At 34.1% G+C, this 23,636-nt stretch overlaps 1 protein-coding gene across 2 annotated transcripts; it reads right to left on the bottom strand.

The window, feature by feature from the left end:
- Positions 1 to 231: 231 nt before the first annotated feature.
- On the bottom strand, positions 232 to 3,504 carry LOC111904058 (uncharacterized). Of its 2 annotated transcripts, XM_023899838.3 has the most exons (13): positions 3,264 to 3,504; positions 3,104 to 3,183; positions 2,630 to 2,724; positions 2,341 to 2,501; positions 2,090 to 2,241; positions 1,888 to 2,006; positions 1,575 to 1,804; positions 1,412 to 1,483; positions 1,173 to 1,310; positions 938 to 1,093; positions 807 to 859; positions 559 to 737; positions 232 to 474 (listed from the first exon to the last, which is right to left on the bottom strand). In XM_023899838.3, the coding sequence occupies exons 1-13, from the start codon at positions 3,358 to 3,360 to the stop codon at positions 414 to 416; spliced, it is 1,593 nt and encodes a 530-aa protein (XP_023755606.1). In that variant the 5' UTR covers positions 3,361 to 3,504; the 3' UTR covers positions 232 to 413. The 2 variants fall into 2 exon arrangements, with proteins under 2 accessions (XP_023755606.1, XP_023755607.1); XM_023899839.3 differs by lacking the exons at positions 3,104 to 3,183; positions 3,264 to 3,504 and having other exon boundaries at positions 2,598 to 2,724.
- Positions 3,505 to 23,636: the final 20,132 nt, after the last annotated feature.

Here is a 23,636-nt window from a genome sequence, read left to right on the forward strand (position 1 = left end):
ATTATAAATTGCATGGGTTGTTGAGCAATGAAGGACCACCCAACCCAAGTACTTCATTTCATACACTGTAAAAGTACAAGTGTCGATGCATAGTTTACAAGTGTAGTGGTAAGTCGGTGGCTTACTGGTCCAAACTAAATGGTGGATAAAGCGGTGCAGATAGCAGATAGTGCTACCTACGTCTTCCTTAAGTCGCCACAGAACTTGATTGCAATTTTTGAAAGCAAGTGCTGACGTGGCAAAATTACTTGGTATTTCAAAGTAGCAAATAAATTATCTTTCTTACCTTTATAAAGTTATACATCGTGAAATTTAATCAAATAAAAATTGAAATTGTGTATATAATAACTTTCTACCCCATCTTTCTCCAATCAATGTCAATTTATCTCACCTTCCTTGATAAACTTTTTGTTTCAGTCAGAATGTTGACGAAACCTAACAACCTTGTTGATGAAAGATCTCTCCCGTCGATAACTGTTTGTTTACACAAAAAATTAAAATATAAATATAAATGGAAAAACAGAACAGTTGTGATGAATAATTGTATATAGAACTTACATTACAAAGGATGCAACACAGAAGCAACCAAACCCAATGAAAAAGTGAATGCAAAATGTTGGCCAGAAGTTATCACGATCCAAAATTACTCTCTCAGAAACAAGAGTTACTGCACTTGAAAACAATAAAATCATCCAGCCGCCAGGTAAGCAGCTATGAAACGAAAATGATGTGGAATCCTGATGCAACATAAAAACATTAAGTTAACATTTAAACTATACACTTAGTGTGATAATATTATTATATACCTGAAAGTAACGTCTGATAAAAATGGCTGAGTAAATTATACGGAACACCATATCTAAATTAGCAGTGAAGGAAGTATAAAATATAAATCCAACTGCCCGAGCTGACCGAAACGACTAAAAAAGAAGGATACTGAGAGCATTTGCAAAGATCAATCCAACTGCCCCAGCTGACCGAATTAGCAGAATGTTAAGCACCACATAAATAAATGAAAACACAACCAAGGAATTGTTTGACTGTTTGAGTTGATCCTCTGTTGCAACTGCATGTAAGAAGGCTTCAGATGTTCCTATAATAAGATCACAAAATAAAAACTATGCATCAAGGGTATTTTAGTAAAAAGGTAGGTACTAAAATGTGTGACTTACCATTTATAGCAAGAACAACCACATACAGACAGTAGTATCGAAGAGCTGAAGCAGCTTCTCCATCACTCCATTTTTTACCATAGAGCAATCTGATGAGAGAGTAGGAATAACTAGGGCCAAATGCCATAAACACCAATCCTACCAAAAATGTAAAATCAGCATGAAATTACATGAAATAGCAACATACTTTATTCTTTCTTTTTTTTTTTAACAAAAAACCTTGAACATGAAAAGTGTACCAATTAATATAACAAGCTTCAAAGCATCTTTTAGAGAAGTCTGTAGTTTCCTTTTCTTCTGTTTGTCGTCTCCTGAAAGTATATACATATATTAGCTCTAAATAAATAAATAAAGTATATTGAATAGCAAAAGAAAAAGGTCATTGTTTGAGATAATTAAAACCTGATGCAGACTTTGCAAATGTTGCATATGAACTTTCTTCAAAAGGAAGTAACACCAATCTGACAACTAAGCTACCTAATTTGTCTACAAGTCCATATACAGCTTGGTTATATGGTGTATCAAACCACACAAGAACCATCTTTTCACCTTCTTGAAGTATCAATTTTTGGAATGACTGAAGGGTGAATAATGTACACATTTTTGAAAGCTGCTTATCGTAGTTTCCTACACTGAATGTAAATAAATTGTGTTATTTATTTTTATCATCAATCAATCATGTTTGTTTTTCTTTTATAGTCAAGAGAAGTGATACCTGAAAGGAAAAAGAACAGAAAGTTTGTATCTTTTGAGAAACAGAAAGTAACCCCAATAGAAAAAGAAAATGCAACCTCCGTATGCAGTTGAAGACAATGCAAATACAATAGCTCTTTCCTGTAAGGAAATAAAAAAAAAATGTTTCTTATTAATAATACAAAAATATACGTGTTTGGATGCTAAAAGTATAAGTTTCTTACCATGTCAATTTGCATGATAATAAAGATGTAAACTGTTAAGCATCGCAAAAGAGTGGCTGCAGTTTCAACAATCAACCGGAGTTTTAAAAGAAGCAAGTTCTGTGAAAGTATATACAAGGGTTCTGCTAACAGCTCCAAAATGCAAGCAAAGGCTGCAAATTTACATAAAAGTCCCTGATAGTTTAGTTCCATAGCATTGGAATTTAAAATAAATTGAGCTCAAAAGTGGAATTCAGTGATTCAGATATTACCATTGATTAGGATGGCTTGTCCGTATGGATTTGAAAAACTTAAACCTTGTGTCCAGAAGACAAATACACATCCAACAATTGTGATGAATACTCCCCATGGAAGAGTTATCCAGGCTAATTTCAGAAGCTTTGTTGTATTTTCACTAGTTAGAGCATCATCACTGTGAATGTTGTTTTATTTTTAATGATTAGCATGTTCATGGAAACAAAGATCATGGATGTATGTGCAAAATGGAGTGATGCAATGATATGTTTACTTGTAATTCAGTGACATAAGCATGTGAGATACCATCTAATGTCTGCCCTCATGCATGCTCTTCTGAAACCCTCTCGACTAAGGAACAAGACACATGTGACAAATAGATGAAACTGCACAGCATACATCTACATTTTTAAACGAAAATAAGTGAGACATTGAGAAATGGAAATCCCCAAAAATACACTGCTCATCAGATTGCTAAAGCTCAGTTTACAGAAGGCCCAGAATCGGATCAAACAGATTACATACAAACATTGAACTGAGAGAGAGCATTCAATGTGGGTGATTACTGTTTGATGTCATCTTCAACCATTAATCAAGTTGAGTAGTATCAAAGCACGTTGATCTTCTGATTGAAGTAGTAGAAGACAAAGGTTTTGGTATAAAACTTTAATATCAAACACGAATTATGCTAGAAATTCTATGCACAAAATAGATTCAACAATATATGCTAATCAAATCCCCATTGCCAAGGTGAATCTAAGAGATAGTAACAGTTCTTACAGCATAATCTTCCTCGGTTAAATGCCTGACGATCCATGAATTGAAGATGAAGGGAATTCCCCGAGACAAAAACTGTGTGGCTACATGCGAGGAAAGGGTATGTTTCAGCATCGATAAAAATGGAATAAAACAGTGAAATATGATGATCAGAGACACTAACCCAATAAATACTTGAATGTGCGAGGAAGATTAGCAGCACGATCTTCATCTCCAGCTCCAGCGGAGCGATCAACCTTGGAAGAAAGAGTATCTACCATTTTTAACTTCAATATCCCTCAAAGAATCCCTGCTGCATCCAGACAGAAAGGGGTTCAGGGTTCTGAATTCAAAGATGATTCCACAAGGATAAACCCTAAACCCCCTTATTTTAATAACTTAGATAAACGTTGCTTTTCAGTTGTATTTGGTATGAATAGAAATGTTTACATCGTGTTACGCGAAGTGAAAATAATACTTTACAATTTAGAAAAATAAAAAAGGTTGAGTATGGGAATCATTCTTAACCACTTATTTAATCTAAGAATAAAAAGACATGGTGGTAAACTTGTAAATATGATAACAACCTTCAATCTCAAAGACATATCTTTGGATAATTAGATTAAAGTTCAAACAATTCATCGTTCATCATCCAAATTTCTTCTCCAACCTTCAACAATCATCCAAATTTCTTCAATTAAACAATCATCAATATCATCCAGTGCTAATCAATCATCGATCTTCGTTAATAACATGTTTATCAACACGATTCAACAGTTAACAACAAAAATTCATTTTTGGTTCTTTTAATCCAACCTTCAATTATGCTTGAATACGATATGATCTTCAACATCTACGATTAATTATACTCCCAGCGTCATTAGATCAACATCATCAATAATCAACAAAAAAATCCACTTCATATCATTCATTCAACATCAATTATCAAATAAAACTTCAAAATTGAGGTTAGAAAAAGATCAAATCGTTTTTTTTTTTTTTTGAAAAATTTCATATAATTCTCTATCAATCTACTATTTTGTAAGATTTAAATAGTCAAAGTATCATGTTTTTAACATTTTTAAAAAAGTTAAATCGTATACACTCCAACTGTTTGATGAAATGCATAAACTAAATTACCACATTAGATTCATATATGAATATGTTTTCTCACCTGAATCAGTATATGATTATTAAAACAAAAAAAAAAAACAAATATGCAAGTCTGTATGTTATTCATATGTGAATAATATATAAAAATTATATATATTTGTGAAAATACCTTGTAATATTCATATGTGAATATACTGTATAATATTCATAAGTGAATATATCATCTAATATTCACAAGTGAATATACTATGTAATATTCACATGTAATGTACCATGTAATACTACATAATATTCAGATATGAAAATATTATCTAATATTCATAAGTGAATATATCATCTAATATTCACAAATGAATAAATTATGTAATATTCACAAGTGAATGCATCGTCTAATATTTAAATATGAATATACTATGTTTATTATATGTTATATGAATGATATTTAAACTGTAAAAAAAATTAATTATATATTTTTATTCATAAGTGAATAACGAATGTACTGTAGCAAAAATCTGATGCATTTTTATTCACTTATGAATAGCGATAGCTGAAAATATAAAAAAATAAATTTTTTATTTTATCTTAAAACTATATCAATATGGATGTCTATTTGTAGAGAATAAAAAATCATGAATTTTGGTATATTTAAAATCATTTTTCGATAAAAATAGCTTCTTAAAAATAAAAAATAAAAACGAAAAAACTATGTTTTTGTATATATTAAGGTAATGATTAGCATAGTTTAAGGAAACATGTTTTGTTGGAAAACACATGTTTATTCCTTTTCCATTTCCGCTGGTACAATAGAAGCTTTCGCGGCGAAAATAAATGAGTGGCTGAGAATGATTCCCCCATTCTCAACCTTTTTTTTTCTCAATTGAACTCTCCTCCATCTTTTGAACGGGGTCTTTTAATTACAAAATTATCGAGTGATGTTAAGCCTATTTATTATTTAGATAAAACCTTTAATCGGACAATTTAGATTTAACTATCTGGTACAAATATTTAGATTGTTTAATTGGATTTAACTATTACATCAAAACCGAATTACTATTTTGGATTTCGGATTGATTTTGGTTTATAAAATAAGAACCGAATAGTCTAAGAAAATCGATTAATACTTATTATTTATTTATTTTTAATATATGTATAATTATTTATTAATTTTATAATTTATTTTTCTCAAAAAAGATCAAAAAGTTTCACCTAATAAAAAAAATTAATATGCATTTTCTTTCAAAAAGTTTTTTTATCTATTAAATATTAAATTATAATATACTATCTTAGTAGTTGTTTATAAATTTTAAACTACAACTAAATAATTTATTTTTGTTTCTTCTACAAAAATTGGAAAATATTAATTATTATGTTATTTTAAAATGTTATGTCTTTTGAAAACCGAATTATAAAAACCGATCCAACCAAATTGTAATTGGATTGGATTAGATTTGATTTTAATTTATTTTGGACAATTCGGATCTATATTTTAAAAACTGAAATTAATTTGGATTTATGTAATTAGATCGGATCGAACCGATCCATCCAAATGAACACCCCTATATTCATTTGTGGTTTTTTCGGGTTGCATTTTTATTTTTGATGTTGGAGTTTTGGGCGTTGTATAAAAAAATACAAACGAATTATAATTGTGGTATATATCAAAAAGGCATATCATCAACCTTGTTATTTTAGCCTCAATTTTATTTTTTTCCTCATTTGCCATTATATATAGAAAAACATTTTATTTTCGAGCTCGTGTCCCGTTACCAACAGGTCATGATGACATGTCAGTTTCGTATTTTTCTCAGTTTGCATCTAGCCTTAATATTTACGTATAAGTTTGTATTTAACTCTAACATTTTTTTCCCTATTTTTCCATTATTTTCAAGAAAAAATTCATCTTAGTCATCGGTCAGTCACAAATATGTATTTTAAAACGAAATAACTTAAAATGAAAAAGGGAAAAAAAAACAAAGGTAAGAGTCAAAACTGCGACTTTTTCTTGAGAGCAGGGCGTGTTAGCTAGTAAAGTGTTTATTATATTTAATGTACATATGTATTTTAAAACTAGGCGAATGTCCGCGCGTTGCGCAAAAACACTTATATAGTTGAAGTCTTTACAAATATATGATTTTTTTGAATATAACAATAACGTTGTTGTTAAATTAGATATAATAATTTCTATATACTATATTGATATAATATATTGATTATTTTGAATTATATAATACATTTATTATAACTTCATAATCTCAATCGTTTGAATGACTTTTACCCGCGAGTTACACATGAATAAAATTAAATATAATATATGATTTGATGTTATTTATAGTTGTTTTTATTGTTAATTATTTTTTTTTTAAATTTATTTGCTTAATGTTTTAATCTCTATCATTATCATTATTTAAAACATCAAACATTGTTTTTTATTTTAAAGCTAACAATATAATCATTTATATGTTTTTAACTATTGTTATTTTCAAGTTAGTTTAAACTACTTATTTGGAAACTTTTAATGATTATTAAAATATATATACGAAATATTTTAGGTAAATTGAAAATACAATTTAGTTTTTGTTTTTATCACTACAATTTATCACTTTTAACTATTTACAAAATATTCTTTAGTTTTTTTAAATGGAACTGAAATTTATATTTGAGTTCACATTATAATGCGCAGAAACACCTATATAGTTGAAGTCTTTACAAATATATATATTTTAAAATATAACACTAACGTTGTTGTTAAATTTGATATAATAATTCGTATATTAATTTGATATAATATATTGACTATTTTGAATTATAGGATAATATATAAATATATTATAACGTCATAATCTCAATCGTTTGAATGACTTCTACTCGCGAGTTACACATCAATAAAATTAAATATTATATATGGTTTAATATTATTTATAGTTGTTATTTTTAACTAATTTTTTAAAATATATTTTCTTAATGTTTTAATTTCTATCATTATAATTATTTAAAACATCAAACATTATTTTTTGATTTTAAAGGTAATAATATAATCATTTATATAGAGTTATTGTTAACTATTGTTATTATAAGTTATTTTAAGCTACTTATTTGAAAAAAAATTTAACGATTATATAAATATATTTAGGAAATATTTTTGTTAAATTGATATTACAATTTAGTTTTTTGCATTTATCACTATAATTTATCACTTTTAACTATTTACAAAATATTATTTGGTTTTTTTAGTGGAACTAAAATTTATATTTAAGTTGATACTGTAATGTTATATTTAAATTAAAAATTTAAGTATTTTGTCCAAATTGTTCAAAAATTGTAGCTTTAAACTGATAATGGTTTACATGCAACAACATTTTAAATCTAATAAATTAAGTATAATATGTTAAAATTTAAAGAAATAACTTTATAAATAGAAGTAAACATATTATTTTAAAATTGAAATTTAGTCTATTTATGATTACATTTTAAGTTTGATATTTATTTAACCTTATTAACAAACTTACAATCATTATTAGAAAGACACTACAATTTATCACTTTTAACTATTTATAAAATAATCTTTGGGTTGTTTAAGTTAAATAAAATTTATATTTAAGTTGAGCCTATAATGTTATATTATAATTAATAATGTAAGTATTTTATACAAATTGTTCAAAAATTATACCTTTAAAATGATAATGGTTTACATCCAACAATATATTAAAACTAATAAATTAAGTGTAATATGTTAAAAGTTAAAAAACATAATTTTATAAGTAGAATTAAAGATATTATTTTAATATTGGAATTTAGTTTATATATGAATACACTTTAGATTTGATATTTATTTAACCTAATTACCAAATTATAATAATTATTATAAAGAAATTGAAAAGTCATGGGAGTTTCAAATGAATGTGGTGAAAGGAAAAAAGAATGGAGGTTTCAAATACATGAGATTCAAGAAAAAAAATGCTAGCTTTATAAGTATGTATGATAAAAAGGAAAAGATCTAGTGTAAGTCTCGAGTCTAAGACATCTAATGTTAGTCATGAACTTACTAGCTAACACGCCCCGCCCCTCAATGAGAAGTCCCAGTTTCAATTAATTAGACATATTTGGTTTCTCAATAAATATATCATGAGAAATAACAAATTGTTTCTTAGATAAATTACAAATGAATTAACAATTTTGATTGACTCAAATATTAACATGTAATATTGTTTATTAGATGTTACAGACTCAAGACATACATTAGGTCTATTTCCTTCATTTTAAAATACATGTGTACATTAAATACAACAAACATTGATAATACAAAAAAAAGAGTGTCATTGACTTACTAGCTAAAACACCGTCCCTCCAGGAGAAGTCGTAATTTTGACTCTATAGAAATATTTGGTTTCTTAACAAATATGTCATTAGAAATAGTTAATTTTTTTCTTTGATGAGTTATAAATGAATTAACAATTTTGATTATCTCAAAAATTAATATGTCATATTGTTTATTAGATCTCACAGACTCAAGAATTACACCAAGTCTTTTTCTTTCATTTTAAAATACATGTGTACATTAAATACAACAAACACTTATAATACAAAAAGATAGCCATTTGTATTTTCCTTTTTTCATTTTAAGTTATTATGTTTTAAAATATCTATATGTGACTAACCAATGGCTAAAATGAATTTTTTCTAAAAAAATAATGGCAAATGGGGAACAAAAAAATGTTAGGGCTAAATGCAAAATCATACGTAAATGTTGGGGCTAAATGAAAACTGATAAAATGTAACAAGTTCCAGGTAAATATTGATGGATTTTATAGGTTATGAAAATTAATGTACTTGTGGATAAAACACTTAACACTTAAGAGTACATGTAACCTATAAAGACTTATGTCTTTACACATTAATAGCAATATACTATGAAACTACAAGAACCCTAGTTATAATCGAAATTACAAGATTAGGGCTACGTACATTTGATATTGTTATAGTAAACAATATCCTTAGATCGCTTCTTGATATTTAGAAAGCTAGCACCAAAAATATGGTTGACTCTAATGGCTCACACTCAAAACCCTAGATTGAAGAGGAGAGAGAGAGGAAGGAGGAAGAAATGTTGGCTATATGACTCTTGGAAGGGTATATACAAAATTTGGCTTCCTTAGGGTCCTATTTATAGTGTATGCGATCCAAGGAAAACACTAGATTTGAATAATAAAGTACTATTATTTTATCTATTCAAATATGGTTATCCTTATCAACATTTCAAGCCATCTAGAATCCTACAAGAGGCTTGCAAAAACCATCCAACCCTATAAGGGTTCTAGAACTTGTCTTCATTGCTCAAATAAGAACAATCACAATTCAAACCTTGGACCTTTAATTAATTCCAATTAATCCCAAATTAATTATAGATTAATTCTGATTATTAATCAATTAATTCCAACTATTTCAAATTAATTCAAAATTAATTATTATCTATTTCCAATTAATATATTGATCATATAACATATTAACAAATCATTTTATCTCTCTCCTAACATCAATTCTAGTTATTTCTGATTATGAGGGCAACCCAAAAAAGGAATTCGCTTGTATTCACTAAGAATATACCAATTTAGTTAAGACATGATACACCAAATCCAACCGTCTCCCACTTGGATAAGCCATCAACTACAATTTCAAATAAAAACTTCGATTAACCAGAAAATATGCTTTCCAAAGCCACTTTTAAACTCTGATTCAAATCAAACGTTGGCCCTAAGATAAGTGATCAGTTATTCCTTCGTTCTACAAGATATCGTATGAATACGAGTCATGGATATCAAATCAAACTCATAGTCCAAAATTTTGTTTCCTGATTTTCGATTTATGATGACTAGATTCAGACTACTAATCGAACACATTAATTTAGTTCGGACAAGGCTTTGCACATGAATGTCAACATCAAATCACCGAGGGGCCCAAAGATATCACTTTTCCTTTCAAGCAAAATGAACGATTAAACCTTGACAACATAATTATAACCTTTACTCATCATGCCATACATGGAGCTATATTTTATAACGTTTATTTTATGGATGCATTTATGCAATACCAATGCATAATAGATTCATAAGCTATAACTTATGTATGTAACGACCGTCACTTGAGGTAATAATTGTTTAATATTTCTTTAATTAATTGTTGGGCTAAGTATTAAATAAATGGATTATTTAAATGGACCATTGGTGAGTAGGCCGAATAGTTGGGCTGCCCAGAAGACGTACGTTGGGCGTAGCCTTGGTGTACACGGGGCGTATAGGAACATTGGATGTGAGGGACGCATGCACGTACATGCAAGGTACCAAGGAGTACGCACAGGGTACGTGAACAGATTCCAAACCCTAATTTTTAGGGTTTAAGCCATATAAATACAACATTATGACTCAAACCCTAGCCTCCTTACCAGCCTCTCAACCTCAGAAAACCCTAGAAACCCTTTCATACTTCATCCTTGTGTGTTTTGGCCTTATGAAGCTTACTTTGGTGATTTGGATCTTAGAAGAATAAAAGAGAAGTTGGAGAAGAAGAACTTGAGTATGTTGAGCTCATAGATCCGGGATAACATCATCATTTGGGACTCTTTGAAGGTATAAAGTTCACAACTTTCCTCAAGTATGCTTAGATCTAGTGCAATGATGTTTTGGACCTTTTAGTCCCAAGAACGGATCTTTATTACTCAAACTCGTTTCTAGGTCTAGGGTTACCACCCTTAGTGATATATGAGGCCCATAAGTAGTAAAGTTTCGATCTTTAAGGCCCATTTGTGACCATGCATAAGATCTATCCATTTCCATGGAAGTTAATGGTTATATTCTAAGTTTGGGTTTATTTCGTGGGTTGCAAGACACCAAGTAGTCGACTTTATGAGTTAAGACATGTTAAGGGACTCAGATCTGTAATATGGGCTTAAGGTCTTAATGGAATAAGCATTTTTGAAGTTGATGGCTGAACTGTTGGAATAGTGTCTAAGGCTGCAACTATATTAGGCAAGTATTTGACCCGGTTGTGCATGGTCCTTTTGGGTTGCCTTCACCATAGCAACTTGATAGGATGATTTATTAAGAGAGAGTAAATATTATTAATATATTATGAGAATAATATAAAGTATAATATATTGTTATTTGATTAATATAAGTCATAGAATTAATTGGAATTAATTTGGTGACTTAAAGAGATTAATTAAATAAAGGGGTATAAACTGTCAATTGTTTCATAGTTAAGCTTTAGACTATAAATCCTTATAGATATATAGTGGACGGATTCTAGAAGCTAGGATAGCTTCAAAATCATCCAAGACTTATCTATGGAAAGGATTTGGATAGCCTTAAGAGAAGATTATCCAATTAGGGTTTAGGTTGTAACCCTTAAGGAGTCTACAAGTATAAATATACCCCATGGCTAAGGGAAATCGGCACCTCACCAAAAGTAAGAGAACCCTGGCCGATTTCCTCCCCTCTCCTCTCTCCTAAATCATCTTCCTTGCTATTGGTTTTTGCAAGCCATTAGAGGAGTGACAATTGTGACTCTAGAAGCTCCAAGACAACAAGATCAACAAGGAATTCAAAGGTATGGTTCTAGATCTGTTTCAATGTTGTTATTTAACCTAATTAGCCATTAGAAGTCTTGGATTCAAATCATGTTTAATTAGAAAGCCTAGATCCAAGCATTAGGGTTTTGCATGCGCACATAGGAAAGTTCTTATGGCTAAATCCCATCAGTGGTATCAGAGCCTAGCTTGGTTTTCTTTAAATTGTTGCTTGATTAACTGAAACAAACCTGCAAAATTCGATTTTTTGGTTTCTGAGTCATGGACTCGGCAAGTCTCAAAGTGGACTCGGCGAGTTGGCCTGACTCGGCGAGTCCCTTTGTGCACTCGGCGAGTCCAGGCGTCAGGAATGGCCAGATTCGGGATTTTTTCATAATTATCTTATGGAAACTTACCTTAATCATAATAGATCAACCTAAATCCGATTTTTTGATATATATGATTATTATCTTGATCTAATTAAAGGTATTTATCAACTAATAAAATATTTAATTTCCTTATATGATAATTAATTAATTATTTTAATTATTTTGGTAATTATCTTTCAAAGAAATCTTGAATAAAATCAAATATAGATAATTAGGATATTAATTGTTAATTGGAATTATTTGTTATTTGATCCTCCATATTTTAAATGTTTAAAACTTGCCCTCAAGTTTTGAAATTTATAATTTGTGATTAAAAGTTTAATTTAGACAACTTAAATTTCAAACCCTAGATTTTAAAAGGTTTAAAATACAACGCTATACTAATATGATATTACTAGAATAATATATATATGTATAACTAAATGCTAGTCTTACCGTTAGTAGGCCTCATTCACGAAGCCGATCTATAAGGTGGGTATAAGGTTGCGGCCTATAAAATGGCGCTTAATGGGTGTACACTCACACCCACCGCTTGCTTGATTGGTGGAGGGTCGTTAGCCGAACGGGAAGGATAGGGCAACCTCATCCTCTCATTAAAAGTATAATAAGTAATACAAAGTAACTACACATTTTTTTAAAATTTCCCAATCTTAGTTAATTTAGGAAAAGTGAATTGATGCAATCCCATGAAATTACACTTTGCACCCTTGCTAAGAAGTTAGTGGAGCGTGTGTGGTTTACTGGCACACTAATTGGTTCTAAGCAAAGGTGGCAAAGGGTGATTCATTGTTTATCATAGTTCGATGGAGCGTGTGTGGTTTACCGTCACATCGAATAGGTGATCGTTACAATGAAGGCACCATGTGAATTTGCATGGTAATTCACACCCGCTTTGTGATCCTCGGTATCCCATTCACAAACAAGAGGGGCATATCGAGATTTAAACATGCCATTGAATAGTTTCAATGAATCTCATCCGAACCTAGGAATTCTCAATACACTTAGGACTAATAGTTTAGGTTTTTGTGATGGAGAATTAGTGAATCGTCATTCACTTACCTTCAGTTTATTTGCATGTTAGATTACGGCATCCCTTTTCTAGTATGTAAATGTTATTGTTGGATCCTAGCCCTAATTTTCTTATTGGGTGATAATTAGGGATTCTTATTCTAATATATCTTTGTCCTTTCTATTTGTAGATGTCAAACGCAAACAACGCTGCTGCTAGTTCTTTCACGTTGATGAGCCTTTGCCAAAAGGTCACCTTCGATGGAACGAACTTTAGCGAATGGATAAGGTACATTCGCACCATTGCTCGCTATGAGGACAAGGAGTATGTCCTTGATGAGAAGCTCGAGAAAATCAACCCTGAAATCGCTACTCCGACCGAAATCACCGCTTTTGAGACTCATTAGCGAGATGCAACGAAGGTACATTGCATCATGATTGCCACCATGAACTCCGAATTCCAAAAGTCCTACGAGGACATGTACCCGTACGAGATGCACCAAGACTTATTGGAGAGATACCACCAAAACGCGAGACAAGAGCGTTATGAGATTTTCACTAACATGATTTCCGCTAAGATGGGTCATGGAGAATCTCTTACCGTGCACTTGCAAAAGATGCAAAGGTATGTCGACCGCCTTCGCAAGTTAAATGTTGACTTCGGGGAAGATTTGGTGATCGACATGGTGCTTCACTCTTTGCCTCCGATGTACAACCAGTTCAGGATGACCTACCACATGAACAAAGAAGAGGTCACCCTAAGCAAGCTCCAAGGTGTCTTGAGGGTTGCTGAGAGCAACTTCAAAGACAAGTCTGCTGCACCGACTCCCAATCCACCTGCTGCTCCTGTCTTGGCTATTGGTCAAGGAAAGGGAAAGAAGAGGAAGGCTTCATCGAAGAACTATCGCAAGGTTAAAGCCCGAGATGGTGCCTCTTCTAGTGGGACCAAAGTTGATCCCGCTAAGCCCTGTCCTAACCCGAAGGAGGCAGAGTGCCACCACTGCCACAAGATAGGACATTGGAAGAGAAGTTGCCCAGAGTACCTGCAAGCAATCAAAGAAGGAAAGATCAAGCCATCTTTCGCAGGTATATACACAATTAAATCTAACGATTCTAATCATGCTATTTCTTGGGTTCTTGATACCGGTTGTGGTTATCACATTTGTTCTAATGTGCAGGGACTAAAAAGAAGTAGGGATGTGGAGCAAGGAAGGATCAATCTAATCATGGGAAACAGAAGATCGTCGCCTGTGACCAAGATTGGAGTGTATTCTTTAGTGCTTAGGAATAATTTGGTCTTAGATTTGAATAATTGTTGTTATTCGCCAAAAATGGCTAGAAACATCATTTCATTTCATGGTTTGTTTAGACAAGGTTTTAGATTTTCTTTTAATAATGAGAATGGTTCTATTTTGGCTTATCTAAATGGTGTCTTTTACTTTGTAATGGAATATATGAGACTGTTATGATTGTTGATAACTTAGGAAATGATGTTTTGAATATAGATTCTTCCACTAGTATGGATAAAGCATCCTTGTGGCATTGTCGTCTTGGACATGTCAACAAGAAACGCATAGCCCAACTCCAAAAGGATGGAGTGTTGGAGTCATTCGACCTTAGGGAAGATGACACATGCGAGTCTTGTTTACTTGGAAAGATGACTAAGTCACCCTTCATGAGTACATGTGAAAGGGGTGAAGGTCTATTGGACCTAATACATACCGATGTATGTGGACCGTTTAGATTAACCACGAAGGATGGGAACCGCTTCTATGTGACTTTTATCGATGACTATAGTAGATATGGGTATATCTACTTAATCAAGCAAAAGTCAGAAACTTTGAAAAGTTCAAAGAGTTCAAGAATGAAGTGGAGAATCAATTGGGCAGGAAAATCAAGATGCTTCGATCCGATCGAGGAGGAGAGTACCTAAGTCTTGAATTCCACGATTATCTCAAGGAGTGTGGAATAGTTTCGCAATTGACGCCTCCTAGGACACCGCAGTTGAATGGTGTGGCAGAAAGGCGTAATCGAACCTTATTGGATATGGTTCGCTCTATGATGAGTCGTGCTTCACTACCTATCTCTTTCTGGGGGTATGCCTTAGAGACTGCCGCCCATATCCTTAACCGAGTCCCTACCAAGAAGGTTGCCAAAACACCTCACGAGATGTGGACAGGGAAAGCTCCCTCGTTGGTACATATCAAGGTTTGGGGTTGCGAGGCTTTCGTAAGACAAGATACTCACGACAAGCTTGAACCTCGAAGTGAGCGATATATTTTCATCAGCTACCCGCAGACATCCTTTGGATATCTCTTCTATAGACCGAAGGACAATGTTGTCTTCGTTGCGAGGAGAGGAGTTTTCCGAGAGCGAGAACTCATAAGCCAAGGAGACAGTGGGAGGCAAATCGAGCTTGAAGAGATTCAAGAGTCGATAGATGAAGGAACCTCTACCACTGGCACTCAACCCGAGGAGGAAACTCCGGTTGAACCAATTGACGAGTCCTTACCTCTTAGACGTTCCGATAGAGTTAGAGTTCATCCCCAGTTTTATGGTTTTCATATTACTACCGAAGGGGACACGTATATTAGTGATGATACACTAATAAATCTTGATGAACCTAATAGCTATAAGGAAGCCATGGCAGGCCCGGAGTCTGCAAAATGGTAAGAGGCAATGGATAGCGAGATCCAATCCATGTATGACAACCAAGTTTGGAATTTGGTTGATTATGTGCCTGGACGTAAGAACGTTGGGTGCAAGTGGATCTTCAAGAAGAAGACCGACATGGATGGAAAAGTGCACACATATAAAGCACGATTGGTTGTGAAGGGCTTTACTCAAACTCCCGGAGTTGACTATGATGAGACCTTCTCACCAGTTGCGAAGATAAAATCTATTAGAGTGATGCTAGCAATTGCCGCATTTCATGATTATGAGATTTGGCAAATGGATGTCAAGACCGCTTTCCTTAACGGAAAGTTGGCTGAGAATGTTTACATGGCTTAGCCAGAGGGGTTTGTGGATCCGAAGCATCCAAATAGAGTGTGTAAGCTTGAGAAGTCCATTTATGGACTTAAGCAAGCGTCTCGCAGATGGAATCTTTGCTTCGATGAGAAAGTCAAAGAGTTTGGATTTGTACGAAGCGAAGACGAATCATGTGTATATGTCAAAGCCAGTGGGAGTATAGTAAGCTTCCTCGTTCTATATGTCGATGACATATTACTCATAGGAAACGACATCCCGACTCTGCAGGAGGTTAAGTCCTGGCTCGGGAAGTGCTTCGCTATGAAGGACCTCAGAGAGGCTTCTTACATTTTGGGAATAAGGATAGTAAGAGAAAGAAGTAAGAGACTAATTGGACTTATTCAGAATACTTACTTGGATAAAGTACTAAAACGTTTTAGTATGGAAAACTCGAAGAAGGGAGAATTACCGATACAAAGTAATGCCAAGTTGAGTAAGACTCAAAGACCGAGTACTGAAGCTGAGATAGCAGAAATGAGCCGAGTACCATACGCTTCCGCAGTTGGCTCAATCATGTACGCTATGACTTGTACTCGCCCTGATGTAGCCTTCGCTTTGAGCATGGTTAGCAGATATCAAGGGAATCCTAGTAGAGCACATTGGATTGCGGTGAAGAATATCCTTAAGTACCTTCGGAGGACGAAGTAATGGTTCTTAGTCCTCGGAGGGAGTGATGACTTGAAGGTGCGAGGGTACAGTGATGCCAGTTTTCAGACCGATAGGGACAACTACCGTTCGCAGTCGGGCTGGGTCTTTACCCTAAATGGAGGAGCAGTGACATGGAAGAGTTCCAAGCAGGAAACCGTAGCTGATTCAACGTGCGAATCAAAGTACATTGCAGCGAGCGAAGCGTCGAAGGAGGCAATATGGCTGAAGAACTTCATCGGTGATCTTGGAGTTGTACCCGCCATAAAGGAGCCCATGGAGATTTTCTGTGATAACGAAGAAGCGGTTGCCTTAACCAAGGAACCGAGGGGTCATGGTAGATCGAGACATATCGACAGAAAATATCACTTCATTAGACATCGGGTAGAAGAAGGAAAACTCGTAGTGAAGAGGATATCATCAGAAGATAACCCAGCAGATTCGCTTACGAAGGGACTGAGTAGGGTTAAGCACTTGCAGCGTGCTAGGAGTATTGGGCTGAAGGATGATATTAGCATAGATTAGATAGTATTAGAAACGTGTAATAGATAAATATAATTAACATTTGATGATTAAATAAAGGAGTTTTATTTATGAGTAATGTTACTATCTTATGTTAATTGTTTAGCTATTGTTTCACTTTGCATGTTTTGACTTCCAGAATAATTAAGTTTATTAGGAATAATCAAATTGTTCAAATTGTCCACAATCGTTCATATGTTGGAAGTAGATATGAATAAAGATTGTCATGAATTGGTGTGTAGATTGTCTAAATGGTTTTAGACATAGCAAAGGGTTGCTGCAATGTTCATGAGTGCTTATGAACTAGTTTTGAGCATTGGAACAAACCCGCGCTTGCTGGAATCACCTTATGGAATATGATATAAAAGGGTGATCGCAAGACGATAATATCATATAGTCTTAAAACCTAGATATATGGTTTGTTATTTGTTAATTGATTGTACATTGATAATGCGAAAACGCATCAGTAACTCGGTGTTATAAAACGCATTGTTGTGTATAGTTGGTTAATGAATAAGTAAATGCATATAAGTCGAAGTTTATCTGTAACTTTTATCCTAAGAAGGTAAAAGCGATATCTCGGCCGCTCGATGATTTGATTTGACTTATGTGTCGGGCCCGGTCAGAACTGAATTGATGTGGTCGATTTAGTTCTATATCGAATAAATCAGAGATCGAGAAACCTAAATGCTTGACTAACTATTCCATAGGATTGTCAGCATGATATCTAACAGAGGACTATACGATCCCTTATCTAAAGGACAAGATTGATTAGATCAGAGTTTGACAGCGTCTTTGAGAGCTACGATTGCAAATCAAATTGTACTTGTGAATATAGTTACTAGACTTATCCAAGTGGGAGACTATTGGAATAGTGTCTAAGGCTGCAACTATATTAGGCAAGTATTTAACCCGGTTGTGCATGATCCTTTTGGGTTGCCTTCACCATAGCAACTTGATAGGATGATTTATTAAGAGAGAGTAAATATTATTAATATATTATGAGAATAATATAAATTATAATATATTGTTATTTGATTAATATAAGTCATAGAATTAATTGGAATTAATTTGGTGACTTAAAGAGATTAATTAAATAAAGGGGTATAAACTGTCAATTGTTTCATAGTTAAGCTTTAGACTATAAATCCTTATAGATATATAGTGGACGGATTCTAGAAGCTAGGATAGCTTCAAAATCGTCCAAGACTTATCTATGGAAAGGATTTGGATAGCCTTAAGAGAAGATTATCTAATTAGGGTTTAGGTTGTAACCCTTAAGGAGTCTACAAGTATAAATAGACCCCATGGCTAAGGGAAATCGGCACCTCACCAAAAGTAAGAGAACCCTTGCCGATTTCCTCCCCTCTCCTCTCTCCTAAATCATCTTCCTTGCTATTGGTGTTTGTAAGCCATTAGAGGAGTGACAATTGTGACTCTAGAAGCTCCAAGACAACAAGATCAACAAGGAATTAAAAGGTATGGTTCTAGATCTGTTTCAATGTTGTTATTTAACCTAATTAGCCATTAGAAGTCTTGGATTCAAAGCATGTTTAATTAGAAAGCCTAGATCCAAGCATTAGGGTTTTGCATACGCACATAGGAAAGTTCTTATGGCTAAAATCCATCATGAACAAGGTAGTACGTTGGGAGTACACGCCAGTACGCGCAACATACAAGCCATGCAAGTTATACGCGTAGCGTACAGAGGAGTACGCACAACGTACTTTTAGGTTTTAGGCTTTGCGACGTTTGGGCCTCAGTTTGGGCCAATATTTGGGCTTAGCAGTTATTGGGCCGTAATGGGCCATCAGAAGTCAGATAATGGACTAAGGACATGTTTGGGCTTAATGGAAGGCCATTTGAGGATTTGGGCCCAATTTAGAAAATTGGGCCATTAGTGGGCTTGGAAAGATTAGAAGGAATTAGGCCTAGGTTATGGTCCAAATTTGTCACAACCCGAAATTTTTTATTGGATTAGGTCATTTTAATGAGTTCTAAGCCTAGTATTCATTAGGGTTGCGTGTTAGGAAGTGAACCACGTAAGAACCAAGAGCCTAGAACAACATTTGAGCCATAAAACCTCAACAAGTGAGGTTTATGGCCAAGGACCATGTTCACGAAAGTGAACCCCTCTGAGATCGTGAACTCATGGTATATAGATGAGTTTTAGCCACTTTTCCTTCACTTATTCTTCTCTTGGTCGCAATCACTCGATTTTCTCTCAAGTATCATCCAACAATAGCTCTCATTTAACCCCAAAAACGTAAGTGTCTCATCTCTTCTTGTTGTTCCTTGAAAGCCCTTACCTTTCCATCTTGATTCATCATCTTTACATCTCTTTCCCTCAAAGATCTTCAAGATTGGGTTGTGAACCCTTCATATGATCATCATTGGTCTGTGGACCACTCAAGTGGGCCGTGAACCACTCAACTTGGGAGTGAACCATTCATCAAGTTGGGCTGTGAACTCCACCTAATCAGCCTCCTATCATGTTTCTAACACTCCTTTGGTGAGTTATTCTTGCATCCTAGGTTGTTTCCCAATCTCCTTTGTAGTTAGATTCACTAATTACATGCTTATATGTATCTATATATGTCATTTAGGACTCTTTGTGCCTCGGGACTTCATTTGTGGAACTTATCGTCCTTATTCAAATCTTCAGTTGAATCACCCACATAAGGTGAGTTCATAACCCTATAATCTATCTTTTAAATGCTTTTTAGGGTGGAATACAAGTTGAACACAATTTTATTGTGTTAATATTTACCTGTGATAACCATCACATTTAAAGGATTTCTTATGCATTTTAAGTGACCAAATCCATGAAGAAACTCTTTTAAATGATGTTAGATTATCGTTTATAAAACTCCGTTTTTAAAGTACATGCATAACTCAGTTGATAATCGAGTCTTTTCTACAAATCAGGGACAGTTCAAAACAAACATACTAGTAAACTATAATAGGTATAGTTTAGGGGTTCAGAACATACTATAACTAGAACAGGAAGGAACATACTATAACTAGAACAGGAAGGAATATACTATAACTAGAACAGGAAGGAATATACTATAACAAGAACAAGATAACAATAATGTGAAACTACTACTTCACGGCATAACAATATACTTGTTATGTCGCGTTTTGTAACTAGAGTCTCCTGGAGGGAGAGCGGACATTGTGTGTATAGATCTATACGAGACTGACAATCCCGTACCTCGTTGTTAGCTACAGTCGGACCGACAAGTCTACGGGTGATAAATGTCACATAGTTTCGACGCCAACAGGTCGTCGTGTTAAATTCTAGTCAATCAGCATTGTTACAACCACATCACATTTTACCTTAATTAAACATAATTGGTTTTAAGGTAGTTAGTGCTTCAGTAGTTACTTTATACAACATTACTATACACTTTCATTTTCCCATTACATTCATATAGTGATATTCTCACAAAAGGTAATGCAAACTATTTTCTAGTAAAGATAGTCATAAACTTGGGAAAACGTACATTATTACAAAAGACAAACAAACATAACAGTCGGGTATTGGTACATTAAGTTAGAAGGGGTCTATAATGCTAACTTTATGATTCCTCGGTGGATACATTAGGGGTATATATTAATCAGATCCGACCGACAATAGGGTGTGTGCCTTCCACTTCATTTCCCATTCCTTGTTTAGTTGTGGGATTAGAGCAGATTCAAACAGTCTACTCTCTATTCAATCTTAGTTATATATTCTGTATACACCTAGTAATCATAAGGAGTAAAAGGTATGGGTCAGGTCATAGCATACAAATTTAGTACACCGCTTTCTATTACAAAAACATACGTTTCGAATAGAACATTAAGTAGGAGAAACTAGAAACTTATATGTAAAAGGTTTGATACACATTATTAAACCAGTATAACTTAAATGACCTTTAGTTGTTAAATCTATAATACCTTAGTTTATACATCAGAGTTATATATAATTAATATATGATATGCAGTTGGATGTGTGCTTTCCGCCTTACTTCCTGTTCCTTGTTTGGTTGTGGGCTTAGGGCAGATTCACCCATTTAACTATCAGTTCGATATTAGATTATATATAGTTAGTATAAACTAAGTGATTATAGAGGGAACTATTGTGGTTACCATTTTTACTAAAATAAATATATGATTTTATTAAAGAATGTTTTCATCAAATATAAAGAACTATTACAGTTAACTTCATAAGTACCAAATGAATACGCCAGGGTTATATACAATGAAGATCTAACAAACAATGGGATGTGTGACTTCCGCCTCATTTCATGTTCCTTGTTTGGTTGTGGGCTTATGACAGATTCACACAATCGATTGTCGATTGTTTGTTTACTCTGGATTGTATATAACTTGTATCCATTTAGTACTCGTAGAAGGAATTGTAGAGTCATTTTTACTTATCATTCACTACATCAGAAAATATAGGATTTTTTGGAGGAACATGCGAACTTTTCTAAAGAACTTACAGTTTACTTTTCATAACTAAAATACTTATGAACTCCCCAGCTTAAATGCTGATCTACTCTTTCAAATAACTTGTATTCTCAGGAAACTAGTAGACAGGTACGCACACTAGGATTCATAAGATGTAGTATAATGTAAACACTTTAATATTAATGCAATGGTTGTTTGTTACTTTGATTACTATGATGCATGTGTTGTGATACTACATATGACGTCCTCTGCACCCAAACGTTTCCGCTGTTCTGGTTTGGGGGTGTGACAAAATTAGATCAGAGGGTAAAATGTTCATTTTACCCTAAGAAGGATTATTGGATTTTGACTAAGTGTTATTGTTAATGATAGTTGGGGAGTCACGGGAGCAGCCGATAGAGATTCCTTACCAAGAGGTTCAGCAGCCAGCTTTTTGAGGTGAGTTTTCCTCCAGTATGAACGGGTCGAAGGCACCAATGCGGCCCGTTTATGTATGTTAGCATATGTCGGACTTAGGTCTGATGTCGGGGTTAGCCCGATGTAGGTTATATGTTTCTGGACTTCGGTCCGATGTCGGGGGAAGCCCGAGGAATGTTTGTATGCTTGATGTCTTCGTGATTCTTGCATGTGCTTGTTTATATGTCTCGGGCTTCGGTCCTGTGCTGAGGTCAGCTCGATGAATGTTTTAGCTTATATGTTATGTTTATGTAACGACCAAAAATTTCAACCAATTTAAAACATTTTACTTCATTCAAAAACCATTAAGTTCATACATCTTGTTTTCAAAATTGTTTAAACATCAGAGTATCTCCCAGAATCATATCACATAAATCATAAAACATGAGGAGCGGTACGATCACGCCTTCGCCTTGCCACGATCTCCTGAAGCACCTGAAACAATAAACCATAATTGTAAGCCTGAAAGCTTTGTGAGTTTCCCCCAAAGTACCCATACACACATAAACGTTCGCATGGCGAACAACATACTATGGGTCTAATCAACCTTCCGGTTGGAATACCCCTGGCCCTCAACCATCAGGTTGGAATGCCTACCTGCTATAAGCCCAATCATCCTACTGGGATGGAATACTCTCGACCCACAACCATCAGGTTGGAATGCCCATACACCTATACGTACAACAATAACTATTATGGGTCCAGTCACCTCGCAAGATGGAATACCCCAGGCCCTTAAACCATCGGGTTGGAATGCCAAACTACTATGAGTCCAATCATCCTACCTGGATGGAATACTCTTGGCCCACAACCATCGGGTTGGAATGCCCCACTTCATATACATACAATAACCACTACTACTACTATTACTACTATGGGTCCAATCATCCCTCAGGATGGAATACCCCAGGCCCCTCAACCATCGGGTTGGAATGCCAAAATACTATGAGTCCAATCATCCTACCTGAATGGAATACTCCTAGCCCACAACCATTGGGTTGGAATGCCAACCTACACTAGCAAACATGTATACATAACAGGCAACTGCATAACACCCTACAAAGTCATCATACTAGGGCCCTATCATCCTACCGGGATGGGGTACCCTCTGCTACGGTTTGACATGCATATACCACAGGTAACCTCCTACCAGCGTACATAAGGCAAGACCAACTACAGGTCTATACTCATAACCACTACCCAACTACCAGGGTGCTAATCCAACAGAACTAGCCATCACTTAACTATCCATTCCTCTAGGATACTAAGCTAAGAAAGCATATCCTCATATCATTATCCTATCTACCAGGATACTAACAAGCATATCATCACATAAGCATAACAAGCTCTAAACAACAATTCAAAGGGTCAGCCT

The sequence above is a fragment of the Lactuca sativa genome, chromosome 8 (genome assembly GCF_002870075.4).
Source record: "Lactuca sativa cultivar Salinas chromosome 8, Lsat_Salinas_v11, whole genome shotgun sequence".
In the NCBI taxonomy this organism is placed as follows: domain Eukaryota; kingdom Viridiplantae; phylum Streptophyta; class Magnoliopsida; order Asterales; family Asteraceae; genus Lactuca; species Lactuca sativa.

What these genes read in the sequence shown, in the direction of transcription:
- LOC111904058 (XM_023899838.3), bottom strand. Translation starts at nt 3,360, where the DNA reads ATGGTAGATACTCTTTCTTCCAAGGTTGATCGCTCCGCTGGAGCTGGA. An exon ending in GATCTTTGCAAATGCTCTCA is followed by an intron (nt 860 to 937) that starts GTATCCTTCTTT and finishes CTGCTAATTTAG; the next exon opens with ATATGGTGTTCCGTATAATT. An exon ending in TTATCAGACGTTACTTTCAG is followed by an intron (nt 738 to 806) that starts GTATATAATAAT and finishes ATGTTGCATCAG; the next exon opens with GATTCCACATCATTTTCGTT.